Here is a 21,589-nt window from a genome sequence, read left to right on the forward strand (position 1 = left end):
AATTTTGAATAAACATTTAAATTTCTGGTTCTGACTGCATCAACCTTAGACGGTGCTGTGTGATGGCTGCCTCAAGGAGTGAGCTGGGGGCGCCGCCCCGCTCGCCCGGCCGGTCCACTTGGCCTTGCAGCTGTTTTTGGCTGCACCTCAGGAATGTTGGGCTGGTCGCATCGACAGTCTGTTCTGGAATAATTCTCCCGTGCTTTGTCTGCTGGTCTGCAGGCTTGAGCATCAAGCGCATTTACATTGTTAGGACTTTAAATCTTACTCCCTGCAGAGCCGAGCATCCAGCTGGCACCTTCTGCATTCAGAACGCTTTGCTGGTCCCTGGTCTCCCCGACGCCGCACTCTACGAGCTCTCTCACCACTTCTGTCTGACGTGGGACTTGTCCTCTTTCCTCACTCCGTGCGTCCTGTCCCCAGCTGGAGAGAGGAGAGCCATCTCTCCTTTTAGACTTGTACTCTGGGTTCTCAGTAAGTAAAACTGGTCTCCCCAAAAGTTGTCAAGGAAAGTGCCAGCGCTAGTGAAGCAACACCATGCCATCAGGTTCTACATATACTTTATTTTATGATGAGCTATAAATATATAAATAGTTTTAAAATAAGGCCATTAAAAACTCATAAATTAAAACATTCAGCTTCAACCCCTTGCGTATTTCTGCTGCATGATCCTCCTTAACCTTTCCAGGAAGTCTCTCAGTGTACTCATCCTGACTTCATTCACGGAACACGTGATCTGCAAAAGAAACAGCTCGTTAGCTTGTGCTGCTGAATATTTGGGTCCCGCCCTCACGCCTGTCTACTCAAGTCAGGCCCACTCTCGCATTTGCATCTGAACAACGATCCAAGCTAGGCCTGAGGCCAGCCTGCCCGGAGTCTGACTGCCCCAGGCCCGCCGGCTTCGCCTGCTTTCTGTGCATAGCGCCTACTCTCCTAGAAGTGGCTCCTGTACCCGCTGTAGGTACTGCCTTCAGGGGTGCCACCGTGTTGGAGAGGTGTGTCCACACTGCTAGGTGCAGCTTGGGGCTGCAGCATGGAGGCGGAGGCTGACACCTGTCCCCTGCTGCCCACTAAGCAGCAGCACCAGGGCTGGGTGGCGCATATGGTGGGAAGGGTCCCAGGTCCTGCCACCAGGCTACTGCTCCAGTCCGTCTCTCAGCCCCGGACAAACCACTGCATTTATAAAACACTTCCACTCGCTCTTTGTAAAATGGGAATGATAGTGTCGATTTTATAAGACGATTAAGAGGATTAAAAGAGAATGAGTGTGATGCCAGCTTCCTATTTTGTTACCTTATCTCGTGGATAGATAAGGTGGCAGGCCCCGGGAGGGAGGGATGTCCCCAGTTCCTCTCCTGGGCGTTACGTGGCGTCCACTCAGGCTGTCCCTCCTTCTGCACTGTCGGCTCCCCGGCCCCTGGGCTTTTCCCACTGGTCCACGAGCATGCTGAGTGTGTACCCCACCTTCAGAGAGCCCCCCTCATTCCACACCTGCCCTCCAACTATTGGTCCGTTCCTCTGCTGCTTTACAGCAAAACTCCTCCGGGGAGCTCTCCATGCTCACTGCCCCTCCCGTCCGTCCCTCCCATTCCTGCGTCTCATCGTGTCGGCATCTGCGACGCCCTCTGTCACGCCAGGCCCAGTGGCCACCTCTTCACCTGACTTGACCTTCCAGGACATTTGACACACTTGGCCATTCCCTCCTTAAGAGCACTGTCACTTGCCTTCCGGGCACCACACACTCTTCAGCTTCCTACCACTTTGCGGCTCCTCCTCAGTCTCTCGCTGGACCCTCTACCTGACCTCTGGCCACCAGTGCCTCCGGACCCAGCACGTGACCACCCCCCAACCCCCACCCCCTGGCCATCTCTGTGCCTTTCAGGTCTCCACCTTTAACTGACATCTCTGGGAGGACTTGTCATTTTATGCCACAGGCTCTGACCTCTCCTCTAAGCTTCAGACTTTTCCAGCTGTCTCAACATCTCCACTTGGCTGCCAGCACGTACGGCAAACTTAGTCTGTAGAAAATTAAACTCCTGGCCTTCTACTCAGCCTCTAGCCCTGCTTTGCCCCTGCCCTTCCATATCTGTCCTCATCAGCCACCTGCCAAGGGCTCCGGCCAGGAACCGGGAGGTCACCTTTCACTCGTGCCCACACACCCCGCACTCTAGACCTGTCACCTCGTCCTTCCGGCTCTGATTTTTGTTACACCCCACATCTAACAGCCTCTGCTGCTCTCCGCTTTCAAAACCACCACTGCCTTCCGCCCGGGGTGCTGCAGCGGCCTCCAGTGGGTCGCCTGGCTTTGCCGCTGACCCTCCTTCAGTCTCTTCCCCTCCCTCCCGGCAGCCAGAGTGAGTGTTTTAATCCCCAAAGTCCTGTCACAGCTTGTGCCTTGCTCAAAACCCTGTGGGTACTTCCCAGCACACCTGGGGCAGAAGCCAAAGGCCCAGTGCAATGGGATGGCCTGCTGGGCCCCCTTGCTCGCTCTGCTCCAGCCTCGTCCTCATCTCTGAACACAGGGAGCCTGTCTCCACCTGCGGGCCTTTGCGCAGCGGTCCCCCAGGAGGCCTGCTCCCTCACTTAAATATTAAAGTAAATATTTTCTCAGAGGGCATCACCAGCTCCTAAGTCAGTCCTCTCCCTCCCTCCTCACCCCTTGCTCTTTATTGCTCTATTTTTCTGCACAGCACTAACCACTGCAGGACATCACAGGACAAGTCAGTCTGCTTTTTCTCTCCCTCCTCCCAGAACATTCTGCAAGACAGGGCCTCTGCCTTCCTCCCTTTGATACTGTGCTCCCAGGGCCCAGAACTGCACACGGGCCTCCACGAGTACGAGGCAGCTGAGTGAAGGTTGGTTAAGACAGGACCACCACTCGTAAGGAGGAGCGGTGAGACGGGAGGGCGGGAGGGTGCCGTGGGGAGCCACGCTGTGGGCACAGCACAGCTCACCTTGTTGGCCATGCCGTTGAGGTTTCTGTCCAGTGTTCTCAGGAACCTCTGGGTCTCACAGTTGTGGTGCTTGTACAGCCGCCGCAGCACCACCGCGGCCCTGCAGAAGGTCTCCTTCTCGGTCATGTTCTAGAAAGAGAAATTCCAGTGTTACATACGAGCTCTGTTTTGCACCTGGGAGAGAGATCTTTCCTTCTGGTTTCTTTTTTCTGGGAAGATGGGGGGGGGGGCGGTGAGGGTAAGTTAGCTCAGCTACTGCGCAGGTATCCCAGGATGCCCGCCGTGGGAGCGAGAATCCCGGTGGCTCGCCTCAGCCAGGAGCCTCCGTAAGCCAGCTCCCCCAGGGGCCTGCAAACCCAGCGGTGTTTCCTCAGGAGCTCTCTCAGTTTCTTTTCCCTCAGAGCGTTTTGCTGAACGGGCAGCAGAATAAAGTCCCTGAACTACGCACGTTACAGAGCGGTGATCTGAAAAGGCAGACCCACCTCTCTGGGGCCCAGGGCTGTTTCTCTATGTGACACAGCTGTTCTCTCTGTGGAAGGTGCTTCATTCCAATCAGGTTTTAGAATCCAGGTTTCCCTCCTTAGTAACTGGATGTCCCTTTGGCCTGACCAGGGCTGCTTTGGACCTCGCGCCTCCCCCCCCCCCACCCCACCCCTCAGCCATCCCTAAGGGAGATAGTGGTTTATGCAGAAACTCAGCGTCCAGGTGAAAATGTAAGACATTTCCTCACAGCAAGGTGAGGGCCAGGGCCAGGGTCAGGGTCAGGGTGAGGGTGAGGTGCCCCAGGAGTCTGGCCTTGGGGGACCAGGGAAGCTCCCGAGAGAGTATACCATTGAGCTGGGCCTTGTCAAGGGGCTTGGACCTTGAAAGTGCAAGATCAGATCCTCCTTGGAGTGCTGGCAGCTCCAGACGGGGGTCTGGCCACCTGCCTCTTCCTGGGGACATTTGGGGACGTCCAGGCAGGGGAACTGTTCTTAGAGGGTTTGTGTCTCGGTCTGAATGGGGCCTGGTGCGAGACACCGAGTCACAGAGCCTGGAGCGTGGCCTTGCCTGAGTCCCGTCCAGCTCAGACAGCTCTCTCTGGCCCCTGCTGGGATGTGCTCTGGTCCCTTGCCCCCCACAGTGTGGCCCTGGGCAGAGGCACAGGCATCAAGTGGGAGCTGGTTAGAAATGCCGACTCTCAGGCCCCACTCCCACCCCCCACTGAGTCACGAATATGCATTAACAATGTCTCCGGGTTTTTTTTTTTATACCAGAAGCACTGTCCAAACAGCTTAGTTACAAATTTTTTCTCATTATCAAGGTAATATAAGTTTGCTACAAAAATTGTATATATCCAACAAAAATGAATTCACTCATTATCCCACCAGCCAGAGATAACCACTGTTAATATTTTGGTAAGTATCTTCCAGGGTTTTTAAAAATACTTTTTTCAAAATAGGGACCAGCCATTGGTACTGCTTTGTAACTTTTTACACTTAACACATAATACAAACATTTTCTTACGTCCTTCAAAAGCATTTGGAACGTGGGATCGAGAGCTCTGTGGGAACGCATGGCATGTTCATACCATAATTGATCAGCCCCCTATTATTGCAGGGTTTTGCCTCTGTAAATGATGCAGCAGTGAGTCACCTGTGTGAATCTGTGTTCACCTCTTATTTCTTCATGCTACTTTCCAGAAGCCCCAGAAGCCCTAACTACGATAGCTCCCCGGCATGCCCTGCAGGGGGCATGCCATGGGCAGGACCCCTGAGAGGGCATGCATTGAATGAAATGGTTAAAAGGCCCCTCCTGGGCCCTGATCCTAGTTGGAAATTGAAGAGCAACACCAGTATCTCTAGACTCCGGGAGCCAAGAACCTCCCATGAATCAGGGGGCTTTTTGAGCAGGCAGTGCGGCGAGGCTAAGGTGACGGCATGCTACCTGCGGACGTACCTGAGGCAGACCCTCTGTGCCTGCAGAGGGAACAGTGAGGTTTGAGAGGACAGAGAGGAGAAGAGCCCTTTTGCTTATTTTTCCATCAAAACCTAGTGAGATTTTGAGAAACTGGCTTGGAGCCTAGAAATTAAACTGCCTCTTAGTTTTGTGAATGTGGCCATGTGTTATAGGAAAACCCTCTGAAGATTTTGTTAAAGGGGTTGGATAAAACAGGAATTGAAAAGGGTTTGGATCAAACCTTAAAAACACCTAATTGTAAAGGCTGTTCTAACGAAGGGCCCTAAAGCTTCAGTTCCGTCGGTGCGGCAGCAGCAGGAAGATGCCCCGCGCCGGCTGCTCGCAGCCGCTAGTCCAGCCTCCTCTGCCCGCATGTGGCCAGCACAGTGCAGGGCAGGGGCAGAGGCGCACTTCCATGGCTCCCCCCGTGGACCCCGCGGTCTAGAGCTACTCTGGAGAGGAGGCTCCAAGGGGAGGCCCAGGCTCGTGCCAGGAGGACGCGGCCCTCGTGGGAGTGTCAGAAGGGCACAGCACCGTCTGGGAGGCTGCTTCTGCGGCAGTGACTCCGTAGAGCTCCGGCTGGGTTTGTGGCCAGCTTCAGAGAGCATCCTCAAGACTCCCTTACTGCCACTTCTGCCCAAATGCAGTCAGCCAGTGCTATGTATGAGAAAACCCTTCACTTTCACTTAAAAAAAATGGAGGGTGGACAGAGCTTTCTGAAAAATTACGAACTCTAGCTCTCTCTGGTAGGAAATACCTCCAGCTAATTGCCCACCAGGAAACCTGTCAGAGACCAGTCGGCCTGCTTCTGCACTCTGCTTCTCTGCACCCAGGTTTTGTCTTCCACCCAGAACTGTATCATCTTACAACTGCACTTTCCACCAGCTCAAGAGCTGGGTTCCAACCAACCTTCAACATCACTTTCATTTCTTCAGATGTGGAAACTGAGGCACAAAGAGCTGCGCAGACTCGCCAAAGGCCACACAGCTAGTTCATGGCAGAACCAGGGCTAAAACCACAGGCTGGCTCTCGTTCAGGCCCCTGCTCTTCCTCCAGGCCCTGCCCTTGGCCTTGGTCGGGCCCTCTGGAGATCCAGCACACAAGGCCATAGACTCTTGTCTATTTTATATGTATACACACACATATATAAATATGTATGTATATCTATGTCTACAAAATATTACTATATCATATTAACATACATAATTTTATACGTATATAAAATCTCCAAGTCCTTCTAACCTACTGATAGACAGAGTCTGATACATAATGAGATTCTGAAGGACAAAATTATATAATATATATTCTTACATAGGACACATTTTATATAATATTGTATAGAATTATATTACACTATTATCCATTATTGTATATCAGGTTCCTGGAATAATCTTTAATGAAGCGAGGTGTCCAGGTAAAGGCCCGAAGAGAAGTTTTTTCACGAAGTATGACAGGCCTGCCTGGGGCCCAGGTGCTGGGGTGTGGCCCTGCCCAGCCCATGGGGCTTCACTCCTGGCCAGGCTGCCCCCCTAGTGCACGTGGAAAGCAGGTGGTTAGGAGACCACTGGTACATTGAAGATTTGGGTTTTTCACTCTCAGTTGTGTGTTTCCATGAAAACAGGAACTGATGTGCACGAAGCCATCGATATATCTGCAGTCGTGTGTTTGTCAGAGAAAATGCACTATCAGCTGTCAAATCTGTCTCCTCCCACTGCAGATGGAGGGGCGGGGGTGAGACATGCAGGAGGTGGGAAGGTGAGATGCCCGAGCAGCCAGAAGCAGGGATGAGTCGGACCTTGTCTGGCAGGAGGCTCTGGACCAGGCTGGAGGGGCACCGGCAGGACAGAGCGAGCCGAGGGTCTGTGGACAGCCACCCCGGAGCCGGTGGGCCCAGAGATGACCAGGCTGCGGAAGAGGAGGGGCTCTGGCAATACCCTCTCTGTAGCCATAGGAAGTCTCTTAGACAAAATGAAAGCTCCCTCAACCTGTAATCTCAATATCTGTTTTTGTGAGAGCATTTGGTTTTTCGGAAATGTACGGGCCAGAAAACTCTCTCCTTCGACAAGCGTTTACTGAGTGCCTCCTATATTCCAGGCTCTGGGCCAGGGCTGGGCAAGTCCTAGAGAGCCCTTCCTCGGCCCGGAGCCAAAGTGGGATCACAGAATCCAAGCTTTTTACTACACATCTTCTAAGTCAAGTGCCACCAGAAACACCAAAACATATTTTGAGAGTAAAGATCAGAATTCTCATTCTTTGAAAACATATAACACCTTATAGTTAAGTTCGGCCAGTTCACTTTCTGTTCAAAAAGTTTCTTGTTCAAACACTTGTAAATGGCTGCCCTGTCCCAAGTCACCCACCTGCCAGGCAGACCACCCGGCAGTGCTTACCTTTGGGGCGGCCAAGACGTCGGCTATGGGCAGCTCCATGCACTGTGGATCCTTGGCCCCGGCAGGAACGAGAGACAAGAGACAGAGTCACTTCCAACTGCACAGAATAATCCTTGCCAGGCAGCCTCCACTCCCTCAAGCTGAGGAAACTTCTTTAGTCCCTCAGCAGGGGAAGAGGGGGTGGGCAGGGAAACACCAGGGGACAGGTTTCCCATCAACATCTACCAAGGACCACCTCATAGTCCAAGAAAGACCCACACCCTCACTGCACATGAACAGCCAGTGCCTGAGAGCTTACTCACATTTCTTGTTGTGAGGATATTCAGCGTCTTGATGGTCTCTTGTAAGGTGATGTTGAAATTGCGTCCGTGGATGAAGTTGCTGCTACATGCTAGTAAGCAGACCAGAGCTGGGATCAGGTGGGCGGGGAGACCCATGGATAGATCTGTCCTCGCAACGACAATGCGAGGCAATGAGTTTACCAGGAGAAGCTAACAATGCAATTCTGACAATGATATCTCTATATATAGATTTAAAATTGCTGAAACCAAAGGAAAATGAGTTTACATTGGAAATTTTCATTACACCAGGTTGGGGCCAATCAGCACCTCTCTTCCAGGAGAAAAAATATGCCTCACAGAAACAGGTAAAATGTTCCTGTGAAATCAGACCAATAGGAAAATGAAACCTTTTTTTCAAATTAACTACAAAGTATCAGCATAGGAAATTACACCATAATTTGCTCTTTAGATTAATCTTATCAGCTTGGGGTTGTTGCTGGCTTGTTGCTTTGCAGGAAGAGGCCACAGGTGTCCGAATTTGTTTTAGTGCAATCCTCCTGGGGAAAGATAGAGTAATATCAAGAAAGCTTGACTTGAATGGTATTTTAACCTGGCTTTTTCCAAGTATGGGTGGCATCTTGGAAACTTCTTTTGTGGAAAAGGTGATCTGGGGTTCTACATCTGGGTAGAAGGCAAGTAGCAAGCACAGACCTCCTGCTCTAGCACTCAGGTATGCCATCCTTCCAGGTGAGGACAGGGAGCACCCGCGGGGGCTCAGTTCTGGTCCCAGCAGGTGCGCAGGTCCTTAACAGGAAGGGGGCACTAGGCACATTAGGTCCGTCCCGAGGTTTCAGGAATGGAACTTAAATACATCTTTAGCTAAAAGAGACACCACCTTACTGATTTACAGATCAAATGACTTTGTTAATGGCTATCACCCACCTGCTGCTTTAGTCCCACTGCCCAGGACCCGGCGAGGTGCTGAGCACCCCGCGGTCACACACGTGCAGCAGGATGGCGGTGCTCCCGTGCGCCATGCATGTCCCCCTCCACAAACCTCTCCTTTCCTTCCCTCTCTACTTCCCTTGTTCCAACCCTCCTCTCCCTCCAGGAGGTCACAAAGGAGAGATGGCTGCGGAGGTCGTTCCTGCACTTTGGACCTTATCACAACGGCCAGCGCCCTCTGAAGGACAGGGCCGGGGTGATTGGGGCAGGAAGGTCCTTCGACCGTATTGAGGGTGCCTCCATCGGGACTGGGTGACAGGCTCACCCAACTCAAGGCCGTGACTGCTGACGGCAGCTGCGTGGAGGTGGTCAGCCCTGCCAGGGCTAAGGGCGGAGCCTCCACCAGACTGCCCTCCCTTCCCACGCCAGCTGCAGGTGTGGGGGTTTCCACCCACTCTCACCTCCCGCCGACTGGCTACAAATTCCAGAGTCCACATGATCCCCTCAGGTTCAGTAATTTGCTGGAATGACTCAAAACTCAGGAAAGCTCCATGTATTTTCATTACAGCAAAAGGAGGCTAATCGGATATAGTCGGATGGTGAGGTCTCCCAGGGTTCCCAACAGGAAGCTGCCACCCTCCCCTCCTTGTGGAGTGAGAGCGTGTCCCCTCCCCAGCACCTGAACGTGTGACACAGGCGGACCACTTCTAAGCGGGCAACTCACCCGGGCGCTCGTGTGCAGTGTCACGGGGTGGCATTTCATAGGCACCACTGCTTGAGTGGCTGGCTGCTCCGCTGGCCTTATGCTGGGCCCCTCCAGAGAGAGAGAGGTTGGGCTGATACCACAGTAGCTCAATGGTGTGGCCGACCACCCACCCCTGCCTTTCCCCACCCCGTCTTGAGTGGCCTCATTAGCATAAATTAGAGGTGATTGTCCAAGAGCAGGGATAAAGGTCAGATTTTGGGGGTAAGTTCTTTTTTTTTTTTTTTAAAGAAATAGATATTTCTCTTTTTCTCCAGTTTTATTGAGATATAATTATATACACCATTGTATTTGACTCACATGTATTGCGAAATGATTACCACAAGCTTAGTTAACATTCATTATCTCATACAGATACAAGAAAAAAAAAGGAAAAGAAAAAACTGTGGCCCTGGCTGGTGTGGCTCAGTGGATTGAGTGTGGGCCTGCAGACCAAATGGTCACGGGTTGGATTCCCTGTCAGGGCACGTGCCTGGGTTGTGGGCCAGGTGCCCAGTGGGGGGCGTGCGAGAGGCAACCACACGTTGATGTTTCTCTTCCTCTCTTCCTCCCTTCCCTGCTCTCTAAAATAAATAAATAAATAAAATCTTTAAAAAAATTTTTTAAAAAGTGTTTTTCCTTGTGATGAGGAGAGCCAGAGCATCTACTGTCTCAGCAACTCTCAAGTACACCGTGCAGTGGCGTCACCGACAGTCACCTGTTTCTGACATCCCAGCGCTTTATCTGACAAGCAGAAGTGTGCGCCTGTGACCACCTCCACCCGAATCCCTCTGCTCCCCCCGCCCCACTCCCGCCGCCTCCGGTCGCCGCAAATCTGATCTCTGTTTTCTGTGAGTCTGATTGGGTGCTTGTTTGTAGTCCCCCCACACACGAGGGCTTATGGTATTTGTCTTTCCCTGTCTGACGTCTCACTCAGCACAGCGCCCCCAGGGCCCATCCGTGTTGTCAGAAATGGCTGGATTTCCCCCCTTTTTATGGCTGAGTCACTCGTTCTATTGTATATGTGTATGTGTGAGGTTTTCTTTATCCACGCATCCATCGATGGACACGGAGGTTGTTTCCATGTCTTAGCTGTTGTAAATCACGCTGCAGGGAACGCGGGGGCGCAAGTAGCTCTTCAAGTTAGGGTTTTTGTTTCCACTGGATAAAAAGCCAGAAGTGGAATTGCTGCATCGCAAGGCAGTTCTATTTTTAATTTTGGGGGGAACCTCCACGCAGTTTCCACAGTGGCTGCACCAGTGACGTTCCCAACAACAGTGCATGAGGGTCCCCTTTCTCCTTGTCATCTGCTTTTTTAGTGATGGGCATTCCAACAGGCGTGAGACGGTGTCTCGGTGTGGTTTTGACCTGCGTTTCCCCATGATTAGTGACGCTGAACACCTCACAGACCTCTTGGCCATTCGTATATCTTCTATGGAAAAATGTCTACACAGGTCCTTTGCCCATTTTTAAATTGGATCATTTAATTTTTACCAGGGTAAGTTAGTCCTTCACTACACAGGCAAGTGGAGCTCATGAGACAGGCAGACAGGCTCCTTCCAGCACAGGTGGAAACTTCAATTCATGGGGACTATTATTTGGAGTAAAATGGTACATGCTCCTTGTTGAGGAAAGGTCTAAGTTAAAATGGGTGAACTTGGGAGCGCAGACGCTGGAGGAGATCCGGGCTGCAGAGCACACCTCTCAGAGCTGAGAGCAGCCGGCTGTGCATTCAGGGGTGCTTTTGGGAGCACCTGACCTCACTGTGGGCTGGACCGGGTGTGTGTCTCTGGGGCAAACATGTGGGTCAGGAAAGGAATACAGCTTCTTTGTGGTTCTTCAGTGGGGGATGAGGCCAGGGAAACAAGGGTTAACTTTCTGGAACATCAAGGGGTGACCAGAGGTCCCCTTGAGAGGAAGCAGAAATCAGTCCACCCATGCATGTGCCTGGGCAGAGGCGGGCCGGAAGGGGCCTGCAGGTCAGGGGTGGACTCTCAGCCAGCAGGGGGACGCTGCTGGGTGCACGCCCTCTTCCCTTTGCCCTCCAAGAGAGCCGACCGCGAGCCCTGGCCCCTGTGTGGCCTCAGAACTTTCCTTTCAGCCAGAACCGAACCAGCTATAAGCACTAGGGTTAGAGTTTAGCAAAGAGGGCACTTGTCCACCATGTGCTTGCCAACCCGGTCTGGGCTCAGCTTCCTGCCCAGGAAAGGGGAAGAGTGAGGAGCGAGGGACAGAGTCAGTGGGCAGTGCCGGCTCTGGGCACTCCAGGCGGGGTGTGACCGGGCACTGGCACCACGCACAATGGCCCGGGGGGCCCGTTGGGGCTGGCTGCGCTGCTGTCACTGTGCAACCGTGGGCAGCACGTGGCCCCTCTGTGAAGTGGGGGTGACAGCTGTTCCTGCCTCAGGAGGTTGTTTTGGGGAAAAAAAGTCTGTTCCTGAAGCAGTCAGAGTGGTGCATGGCACATGGTGAGGCTCTGTATGTGACAGCACCACCACCATCATCCCCCTCGTCACCGGTCTATGTTCACTTGGTCCAGTGACTGTGGCGCCGAGTGACTCAGGCAAACCTGAGTCTGGACGGGGCCCATGCAGGTTTTGCCGGCAGACACATCCCCACACATGACCCTCCCAGGTGAGTCCCCGATTTTGGCCCTGTCCTTGTTCTGGGAGAGCCACCTGTAGTTGCTACACTGCAGCCCTCCTACTGATATGTCTGGATTCGCTGCAGGAAGGAGGTGCTGCCAAGGGCCCCTTAGGCAGCAAGGACTTGGTGCAGGAGAGTGGGTGCTTGTGAAATGTTGGGAGGGTTGGGCTCCAGGCTGGGCCCTGACTCTGAAGAAATGACCGCTACCCTAGGAGCTCCCACCGCTGGGCTGAAGTTCAGGAACGCAGCTATGAGGCTACAATCCAAGGACCCCAGAGCTGTTTTCTCACTTCCTCAACACCCCTAAAACGGCTCAGGAGTAAACTGCCCCCACTGCACACAAGGGAGCTGGAAGATGGTGTCCGTCTGCCCACCCACCTCTGGCAGCTCCCTGGAGAGTAGTTCAGACCCCGACTTGAACTTCGGGTGGGGGTGGAGGGTTGGAGGACTGAACTGTAAGCCTTCAAGGGGAAAGGCGTGGCGCTTGAGCAGAGTGGCCCAGCCTCTCCTGGCCCCAGCCCGTGATCTTGTCCCCCCGCCCCTCCCCCCAGCCCTTTGCATCTGCTTCCTCTGTCAGTTGAGTGGGACAGGACGCAGAAGAGCCCAGAGTCCTCCGAGGGAGTGACATCACTCAGCAGGGACGAGGGGGTGGGCTCTGGCCGGCAGCAGGCTGTGCATTCAGGGGTGAAGGTGGGCAGGGCCCAGAGGAGAGCCAGGAGGCCTAGGGAGGGGAGGCCGGTTGGGACACTGCACGCCCTCTATCTGTGTGGATGGGGTGGGACAGTGGGGCGTGGGAGCGGGGCTGCGGGGCTGAGGTGCCGGCAGCAGGAGAGCATGAACGTGTGTCTTGGGGCCCGGGGGCCCCGGTAGCTCTGATCCCCAGCTCTGCCCCTCACTCTGGGTGACCTTGGAAGCAGTGCTCTGTCCAGGCTCTCTGTCAACTGGGCTAATTAATGACAGGGCAGTGGGAAGATCACACGAGGTAATAAATATAGTGTTTGGTGTGGTGCCTGGCATGTCAAAAGCCTGCAATAAATGCCAATTATCATCATTGTCATTGTTATTATCAGCTCTTGGAACTGGCTGAACACGAGGGTGAGGAAGAGCGGGAAGTTGCAGGGGAGGCCGGGTGGCGGCCGGGGAGCTGCTGGTTATGGTGACTGCTATTCAGAGGGAAGGCAATGGGCTGTTTGCCCCTGGGCCCAGTTCTGCACACGGGGTGGCGGGGGGGTCTGGGCTGAAGACACAGAGGGTGAGGAAGCCACAGGGACCAGGGGAGACAGGGACAAGAGCTGCCTGCAGCGCCCCAGCGATGCCAGAGTCAGGGGAGGAAGGAGAGGAGGCTGCTACCGCCACCAGGAGCCTGGGAGGGGAGCCCGAGAGGGGACCCCAGCCTGAGCCACAGCAGAGCTCCTCGGGGTCGGAGAGGGACAGGCAGACGGGCTCCCATGGCACTTAGCAGCAGGATCCCTGGGGACCTCACCGAGGCGGCTCCTGGGGCACAGTCAGGGTGGAGGCTGGCCGGTGACTCAGAGTGGACGCACCCGACGGGGTGCTGGCTGCAAGCAGTGGGCGATTTCGCACAATCGGTAGCTAGTTGTTAATTTTTTTTTTTTTATTGATTGACTTTAAGAGAGTGAGAGAAAAACATCGATGTGCTGGTTACAGTCACTGGTTGATTCTTGTATGTGCCCTGACCGCCAGTGCTCTAACCCTGGAGCTACTCCGCCAGGGCCTCCCGGTTAGTTTTTAGAGGAATGCCCTTGAACACAGCTTCCCCAGCTCGGTCAAGGGCAACTCCGCCCTTCGGGTGCTGCTGACTAGCCCAGAACCGAAGTTCTGCCAGCACACTTGGGGGCCCCGGTCACGGAGATCTGCCTGTGTGCATCACCTGTATAACACACACATATGCACACCATGTGAAAGTAAATACTCATGTGTTACATGATATGCAAATGTTAAATATACATTTCAGTTTTCTATCCACATAATTTGAAAATTCTTTTATTATGGGAAATTTCAAACACATACCACAGCAGCCCCTGGTCATCCCCAGCCAGCTTCACAGGTGAGCAACACCGGCCTATCAGATTCGTCTCTGCCCACCCGGCAGCCCCACCATGGCTGCCCCACCGCCCTGTCCCACCCCTGGCTGCCACACCTTCACTGCCCACCCCCACCTTTCCCTCCGGGCTTCCCCAGGAGCCCCCTAACTAATCATCCTGCTCCTGCCCATGTCCCCGCTTTCTGTTCCTCACACAGCAGTGCAGCCCCAGGGCTTCTGGTGAACGGGAGCCAGAGGGCGTCGCCCGTCCCACTGGGAGAGGAGCCCCTGGGGCCCCTTGGCTCCGGCCACGTGGGCGCAGGGGCAGCGGTGCACCTTCCTCTCTCCTTCTTCTTCATTCCCTGTGCTGAATGCCTTCCCGCACTTCATCCAGATCTGCATTCTGGATTCTCTCTCCAGGGAGGGCCTCTCTGACCTCCTCTCCCAACACAGAGTGGCCCCTACCTGCCTGGTTGCCCTCTGCAGCTCCCACTGTGCCCTACACTCCCAGGTTCTCCTGTCTGTGGACCCTGCGTCTCCAGTGGACGCAGCCTTGCACAGTCATTGTGGGGCCCAGCGCCTCGCCTGGTGTCCTGCCCCGGTGAAGGCTGCTGTGGACACTGGTTGCAGGACCGTGCGTTCCATCCCATAGCGGGGCAGCTGTGTAACAGGGAAGTCAGGAGCACAGTGGGACCCCGAGGCCTTGCCCCAAGTCCCCAGAGAAGGCAGGGGAACAGGATCCTGAGCACAGATGAAGGGGACTCCTCCCCCAAGGGGGCGCAGGGGGCAAGGGGAGGACAGGGCCAGGGCAGGCAGGGCCTTGGACTCTAGCTTTGTGGAATGGATGGTGAGGTAGCTGCATAGGCCCTGGCTTCTCTCTCCTTTGAGAAGCAGGGGGAAGATCGTCCTCCTGAGAGAGAGGAAAGTCGGCTGAGGAGCCTGCAAGACCTGCCCCTCTGTCCCCAGGGCGCTGGTGTCACTTTAGCCCACCCTTTCCTGTCCCCCACCCCCCGTCTCCCTGTACCAGGCTGGGGCTGGATGAAGACCCCCAAGAAGGGGGTGCCTTACTCCCTCTTTTGCAACATAGGGTCTGACTGGTCTGAGGATACAGTCCGCAGAAGGAGGGCTGCTCAGCCTCCTGCCTCCCAGGCCTGCCCCCCTTCTCTCCTGAGACAGCACTTTGGCCCTGGGGAGGGGCTGGGACGAGCCCAGGGGCCCCGGTGCGGGTCTGCCCAGGGAGCACTGCAGGCCCCTTCCCCACCCTGCTTGTGCTCTGTTCCCTCGGGACATCAATTTCATGTCCTCTTTATTTTTAATTTTGTCTTTGTCCCCCAGGGGGACCTGCATACATGCTCCTTATAGGAAATGTGGGGGAACAGAGGTGAGAAGAAAGCAGAGACAATCCGTGGTATCTTCTCTGATGCGGTGTCTCAAGGCTCCATGCCCAGGGCTCAGGCTCAGTGGCGGGGGCGGGGGCGGGGCACAGACCTGCAGGCTGGTGTGGTTCAGCACACCACCGGGCACTGGCCCCCATGGACGCCCCCGTGGGTGTCAGGGAGAGCCGTGGGGCCACAGGCTCATCCGACTGGTGCCGAGAGCGGGACTGATGACGGGGCTGATGAGACTGGCTATTTAATTTTGCCATCTGCGTCACCTGTGACCACAGGGCAGGGCTGCCAAGGCAGGGCCCTGGGCTGGGGGTGGCTCTGAACAGCTCTTCAAGAGCATCACTTTCCACAAGAGAAGGTACTATGCAGGGAAGGGAGACAGTGTAACAGAAAGTGAGGTCGTAAGTAGAAAACCGCTTCTGGGATCTCACCGGCTTCGTCATGGGGCCCTCCCTGGCTGCCGGGAAATCAGTTGATCTGGGAAAGTTCGTTGCAAACCCTTTGCTCTGCTGCATTGGGTGGAGCCGAGAAGTGAATGAAGATAATGGGGCTGTATGACTTTTCTCTTTCAGGGTAGGAGTGGGCCACGTGTGTGGGAGGGTGACCGTGGATACAGCCACCAGCTCTGACACCGGCTCAGCCCCCTAGAAAGTCTAGCTGACGGCCAGCCCGTTCCGTGCCAGGGGACCCCCACCCCCACCCCTGGGAGCACAATCCACCCGGACCCTGTTGGGCCTTCTTAGACTGGAGCTGCTGAAGGGAGGAACAGTTTTTGACTTTGCTCAAACTGACCAGCTGAATTAACACCAGAAGCAAAAGGCACTCCCTGATGCATCACAATGAAAAAGCAAGGAGCTGACGGTTGGACAAACCCAGCCCCCTGCAGGCCTCGGGGCACTGAGGAAGCCCTGCAGGCCGAGCAGTGCAGAGGGCCAGCTTTGGAGGGGCCCGGCTGACTCGGGCGTTTCTGGCGTCTCAGCCCACGGTGAACAGAGGTGTCTGGGGCCGACTGCACCGGAAGCTCGCCTGTGTCTCACTTCTCACTTGGGTCCCAGCCCCTTTCAGCGAAACCTCCCAGGCCTGGGGTTCCCGGGTGTCAGGGGCTCCCCGCCCTGGGCCCCATGATCAGCATCTCCTTCCTACTCACCTAGCGCTCTGTCTCTTCCTGACCCCCCTTCTCTCTGGCCCCGCCCTTGTCTCATGCGTCAGAGAAGCCAGGGCACATGGGCAGGGCAGGCTCCCAGCAAAGGCCTCAGGGGCCAGTGCCCAGGCTCTGACATTCCCAGCCACAGCAGTGACACTGTGACACAGGCCTTTTTGTTCTCTTTTCTGCCCTCCCCCACCCCACCCCCCCTCTCTCATTCCTGGCTGAGCCCACCTCCGTTGCCGGCAGAGGTGGCTTGGTTCTGTGGCTCTGTGAGGCATCCGCTGTCCCTGGAAGGCCCCGAGCCTTTTCTGACTGACTCATGGCACAGCGCTGGTGACCACAGGTCCCCCGTTTGGGGCACAGGCTCAGAGGTGCAGGCAGGGAGCTGTGGGTGGCTGAGCATGCGGCACGCTGTGGACCCCTAGTGGTGGGGCGCTGTCAGGACAGCTCACTCAGCCGCAGAGCCCTGGGGACTGCAGGGCTTGGAATCCAGCCTTGGGAAATCCTCAGGGACCATCCCCACTGAGCCAGCCTCAATTCTGGTCTGAGTTTTCGGGACATTCGCACAGAATTTCACCAGAAGACTGTCCATCTTCCTTTTGACAGAGGGCCTGATGCCATGGTTGGGCAGAGAGGGCATGATGCTACCTGCAGTTAGATTACTAAGTACTGTGTTAAAAAAAATTAATCTCCCATAAATGTCCTTCTGGCCTTAAAATCCTCGAATCTCTCGTTGGAGAGGGTTAGCGGAGATCTTGCCTCCTATCCCTAACCCTGACTTTGGAGCTTCCTCACTCTCCCTGGGTAGAGCCCCCATCCCCGCCCCCCCTGCCCACCCCTCCGCAAAGATGCCTTTTTGGTGCTCAGCCCCGAGTGCAGGCCGAGTCTCGGTCTGCCCAGCAGCCTGGGGGGTGCAGGCCTCCAGCAGTCCTCAGCAAGTGTGGTGGGACCGAAGAGGTCTGGGACCCCTTGGGACCACAGAGGCCAGCCCAGTCCCTGCTCTGGACAGCCCTCGGGACACTTAGCTCCCGTGTCCCCTCCCCAGGTCTTCCCTGTCTGGGCCTCCAGACCCTAGCATCCTGCTCCTCAGATGTGACTTCTTCCCACACCTCTGCCTGGGTGCCAGTGCGGCAAGGGTGCGCCCCACTGCACTCTGTCATGGTCATCTGCCCCCTGGATGAGTCCTGCTGTGGCCTGTGCTGCCTGCAGCCGCTCTCGCTGACTTCTGAGCATCGCTGTAGATGTTCCTGCAGGGCCCTGAGCTCCCCAGCGAGGGCACCTGCCTGCCCCCAGAGTCTAAGACTGGTGTCCAGTGGCCCTCCACCTGGTGTGAAGGCATCCCAGCCTCCTGGGGCAGCCCCTCTGCTCTGGGTGCCGCAATACTCAGTGGAAACTGCTGAGGACAGGCATGACCATCAGCTGGTTCTTGCTGAGGCCTGCTGCTTCTGGCACCTGCACCATGGCCCCTGCTCGGAGGAACCCTGCCCAGGGCCCTGAGACACTGGCTCTCCACGCAGCCGTTCCACAGTCCAGGGGCCACAGGTCAACTAGTGCACCTCTGTTCACAGCGGCGTGAGTGTGCACTCTCTAATGATGAGACGTCTCCAGAAATTGAATGGGCTGTCCCTAGATTGTTGGTAGTGAGCTTCCCATCAGGTCAAGTGTCCAAACAGGTAGATGACTATATTATAAAGGTCATGCATTTAGATCAGGTGACACTTGGACAGAGGGAGGCAGGGTTGTTCAGCATAGCTAAGTGGAGTTGGAGTGAGTTTGGAGTTCAGATCCTGGCTTTGCTCCTCATGTTTCTCTGAGGGCAGAGGTAATGAGAGCGACACAGGGGTGTTGGTGGTACCAGGTACAGGCTGGCCACTCACTAGGACCTGGGATCATGAGATGGCTTCTGAGGTCTCTGTCTGCCCCAGACGCCCTGCTCGAACCCTGACACCCGGGGCCCAGCTTCAATGCTCCCTGTGGTGTGGTGGGGGTGGGGTGGTGGTGGGGGCGACTTCCTCCAGGCCAGGGCCTCCCTCCCCTAGGGGCTTGCTCCCGGTCTTTCAACCCAGGTCTTGTCTCTCGCTCCCCCCTCTCCATGTGAGGCCCCCTCCTCCATTCGCTTGCCTCCAAAGGAGCCCCAGAGAGTCCAGGAGCACAGGCCAGTGCTCCCGAAGGTCAAAATAGAAGGCACACACCGCGAGGTCTCTCGTCATCCTCTTTATTCTGGCCTCCAGTTTGACAAAGTCATTGACAACATAAACTCAGTGACCACGCCCCCCAATGCACACATACCACATGCAGTGTTCTTGGTTGCTCTTGTATATATTATTAACCCTGATAACATATTTTAATACTTAATTTTAAATACAAGGAAAAACAATAAATTACTCCTTGGCTGAGGGCCGACGGCTGGCTGGCTGGCTGGCGGACCAGAGCCTCGGCCCGGCCCCGGTGAGGTAGTAGAGTTTCGCACACAGTACTTGGTCCCGGGGCTCCTCCGCCCGCTGCTTTAATGCTGGAGCTGGAGTTTCCGTGCCCCCGGCTCCCGGTCTCCGCAGCGTCGGTCCCCCCCCCACCCCCCCCCCCCGGCACAGACAAACACACTTGTTTAAATAATACATAGTAATAAATAAGGCTAAGAAGAGGTACACCTCAGCTGCACGCTGCCTCGCTTGCCCCTCTGGGAAGCACAGCCCCCTCCCCCAGGCCGGGCGGGCGGTGTGCGCCGTAATGCTCCAGCTGGCTCCGGGAGCCCGGAGGTGGCATGAGCAATGTCTGTCCCCTCCTCCCAGGCTCGGAGCCCCTGCCCCGGGACCAAGGTCGGGCAGGGCTGCAGGCAGACAGAGCAGGCTGAGGTCTAAGCTAAGGAAACCCTCCCCACCCCACCCGTCCCGTCCCCCGGGGAATTTCTGGCGTCTGAAAGGAAGATGGATCTGCAGGTTCCGGTCAGGGCTGGCCTCGGCCGCCGGCGACGCCAGCGTCTTGTGCTCCGCACCTTCAGCTGGACACTCTGTGGCGCACCATTTTCCTCAGGTGTCGGAGCAGGTCTTTGGCAAACTGGGTCACTTCGACTTTGGTGTCTCGGATGGGCGGCTTGGGGCCCTGCTGCAGGGACAGACAGGCCTGCGTGTTAGTGGGGCGGCGCCAGGGCCCAGCGACCAGCCTGGGCCGGGCTTCTGGGGGTGGGGCACGCTGGGTCCTCAGAGAAGGCCCCATGAGGTGGGCACTGTCACTCTCATTTTAGAGAGGTGGCAGGAGTCAGGGGCCCTCACGCCCAGGTCCCGGAGACCCCAAAGTCCGCATCCCTGCTGCCACAGTGGACCCTAACCCCGGGTGGATGCATGCTGGTAGCAGGGTGCAGGGTGCAGGGAGGGGGTTGGGGCTGGGCCTTACCCCGGCTGAGGGCTTGTGAGGACAGAATTTGCTCAGCAACCTCTGGGTCTTTTGGATGGCACGGCAGTCGGTGACGTTCATCAGCGAGTCCAGGGCAGGGCATAACTGCAGGGAGGAGGAGGCGGGGTCAGGCTCTGCTTCAGTGAGGTTACTGGAGTGGGGGATGGAGTGGTGGCAGGGGACAGAGTGGCTCTTTGCGCCTGCTCACAGGCCCCAGCCTTGGTGTCCCGGGCTGCAAGGGGTCCTTACCGAGCCAGCTGTCAGGTTGACATGCCACACCATGCTGCCGTTGCAGAGGGAGTCCTGGGGGAGCAAGAGGACAGTGAGCAGAGTGTGGGCGGGGCCCCAGGCCTGCTCTTGGAGGGGCCAGGTCCCAGAGCGCCCCATGTTCCCCAGAGGCAGGCCTGGCCCTCAGTGTCCCTGAACCTCATTCCCTCTCTGCACAGTCAGGGAGGCCCACCCTCCAGGGGTCTTCGAGCCGGGAGAGAAAAACCGAATGACCCAACTGCTAAGGGACAAGCCTTCTGCGATGCCGCCGCTCACCGCAGCCAGGGCAGGAGGACAGAGACACCAAGCCCGTCAGCAGGGGCCCGGTCAGGTGTGGGAGCCCTGGGAGCCCAGGGGCCCTGGGAGGGGGAAGTGGGGAATAAACACCCTGCCTGCTGATCGGGGTGGAGGGTGGGGGACACCGCAGCTCTGAGCATGGGTGCTCTGGTGTCGGCCAGGCCTGGTTTGAGTTTGGCTTTTGTGAATTAACCTCACGGAGGCTCAGTGGGTAAAACGGGCTCTCACATCTGCCTTTCGCAGTGCCTGGCAGCAATGAAATGATATATCAGCACCCAGCACCTGGCACACGGTCAGGAGCTGACCCTACTCATGGACCCTTCCATAAGGCCAGGTTTAGCTAGGAGGCTGTGGACAATGCCCCATGGCTGCTGTGTTCAAATCGCATTGGCAAATGCCAAATGGTTCTAAGCACACACTGGCCCTTCGCTTTTTTCTGTTCAGGAATGGCTGAGTGGGCGCTCTCTGTGGCTCTGCCAAAGCCCTTCATGGGTCTGTCCGTCCGTATTGCTGCACCCCCAGTCTGGTTCCTCTCCCTCCCCTGTGACCTGCCCCTGGGCCATGGGGCCTCTTCCTGACCCATAGGCATCTTAGTGCCAGGCCCAGCCTTCAAGACCCAGACCCGGACCAGCATCCCCAGAGTCAACCACCCAGCACCCTCAGAGCTGGGACCGTGGCCAGGGGGCACTCACCTGGGTGATGTTGGCCAGCTCCTCAATGAGCTCCCTGAGGGCTGTAAAGGAGGGTGGCACAGGGACCGGGGAGGCGAGACCGCCGAAGCAGGTGAGAGCAATGACCAAAGTCACCCAGAGCGCCATGGAGCCCAGAGCCAGCAGGAGGAGTCGGAGCAGACACGGAGGCTGGCCTCAGCGGAGTGCATGTGGCCTTGGTCTCTTGTGGCAGCTTTTATAGGCCCAAGTGATGACGCCTCACCCCCTGGTCTCCGCTTTGTCGGGTATTATCTGGAAACCACATCTTTACTCATTTTGATTTTTACTTTGTGGAAAATCCAGTGCCACATAAAGGAAAGCGTTTGATTTGCTGTGGACTTAATATTGAGAGGGGTCTGGGCAGTTTCCTAGATCTGGATGGGCTTCCTCTGGGGACAGGGGAGAGACCTCCCGGGGCCCGGCCTCAGCCCCGCAGCGGGAGCTCCAGCC

At 56.1% G+C, this 21,589-nt stretch overlaps 2 protein-coding genes across 2 annotated transcripts; both read right to left on the reverse strand.

Moving 5' to 3' along the window:
* Nucleotides 1-640: 640 nt before the first annotated feature.
* IL4 (interleukin 4) lies at nucleotides 641-7,719 on the reverse strand. Its single transcript, XM_045829876.1, has 4 exons — nucleotides 7,585-7,719; nucleotides 7,283-7,333; nucleotides 2,955-3,083; nucleotides 641-736 (listed from the first exon to the last, which is right to left on the reverse strand). Exons 1-4 carry the CDS (start codon nucleotides 7,717-7,719, stop codon nucleotides 641-643), a joined length of 411 nt encoding a protein of 136 aa, XP_045685832.1.
* An 11,430-nt stretch (nucleotides 7,720-19,149) lies between these two features.
* Nucleotides 19,150-21,247, reverse strand: IL13 (interleukin 13). Its single transcript, XM_045829192.1, has 4 exons — nucleotides 21,122-21,247; nucleotides 20,115-20,168; nucleotides 19,866-19,997; nucleotides 19,150-19,577 (listed from the first exon to the last, which is right to left on the reverse strand). Exons 1-4 carry the CDS (start codon nucleotides 21,245-21,247, stop codon nucleotides 19,470-19,472), a joined length of 420 nt encoding a protein of 139 aa, XP_045685148.1. The 3' UTR covers nucleotides 19,150-19,469.
* Nucleotides 21,248-21,589: the final 342 nt, after the last annotated feature.

The sequence above is a fragment of the Phyllostomus hastatus genome, unplaced genomic scaffold (genome assembly GCF_019186645.2).
Source record: "Phyllostomus hastatus isolate PE091 unplaced genomic scaffold, TTU_PhHast_1.1 phas_contig_150, whole genome shotgun sequence".
Taxonomy (NCBI): domain Eukaryota; kingdom Metazoa; phylum Chordata; class Mammalia; order Chiroptera; family Phyllostomidae; genus Phyllostomus; species Phyllostomus hastatus.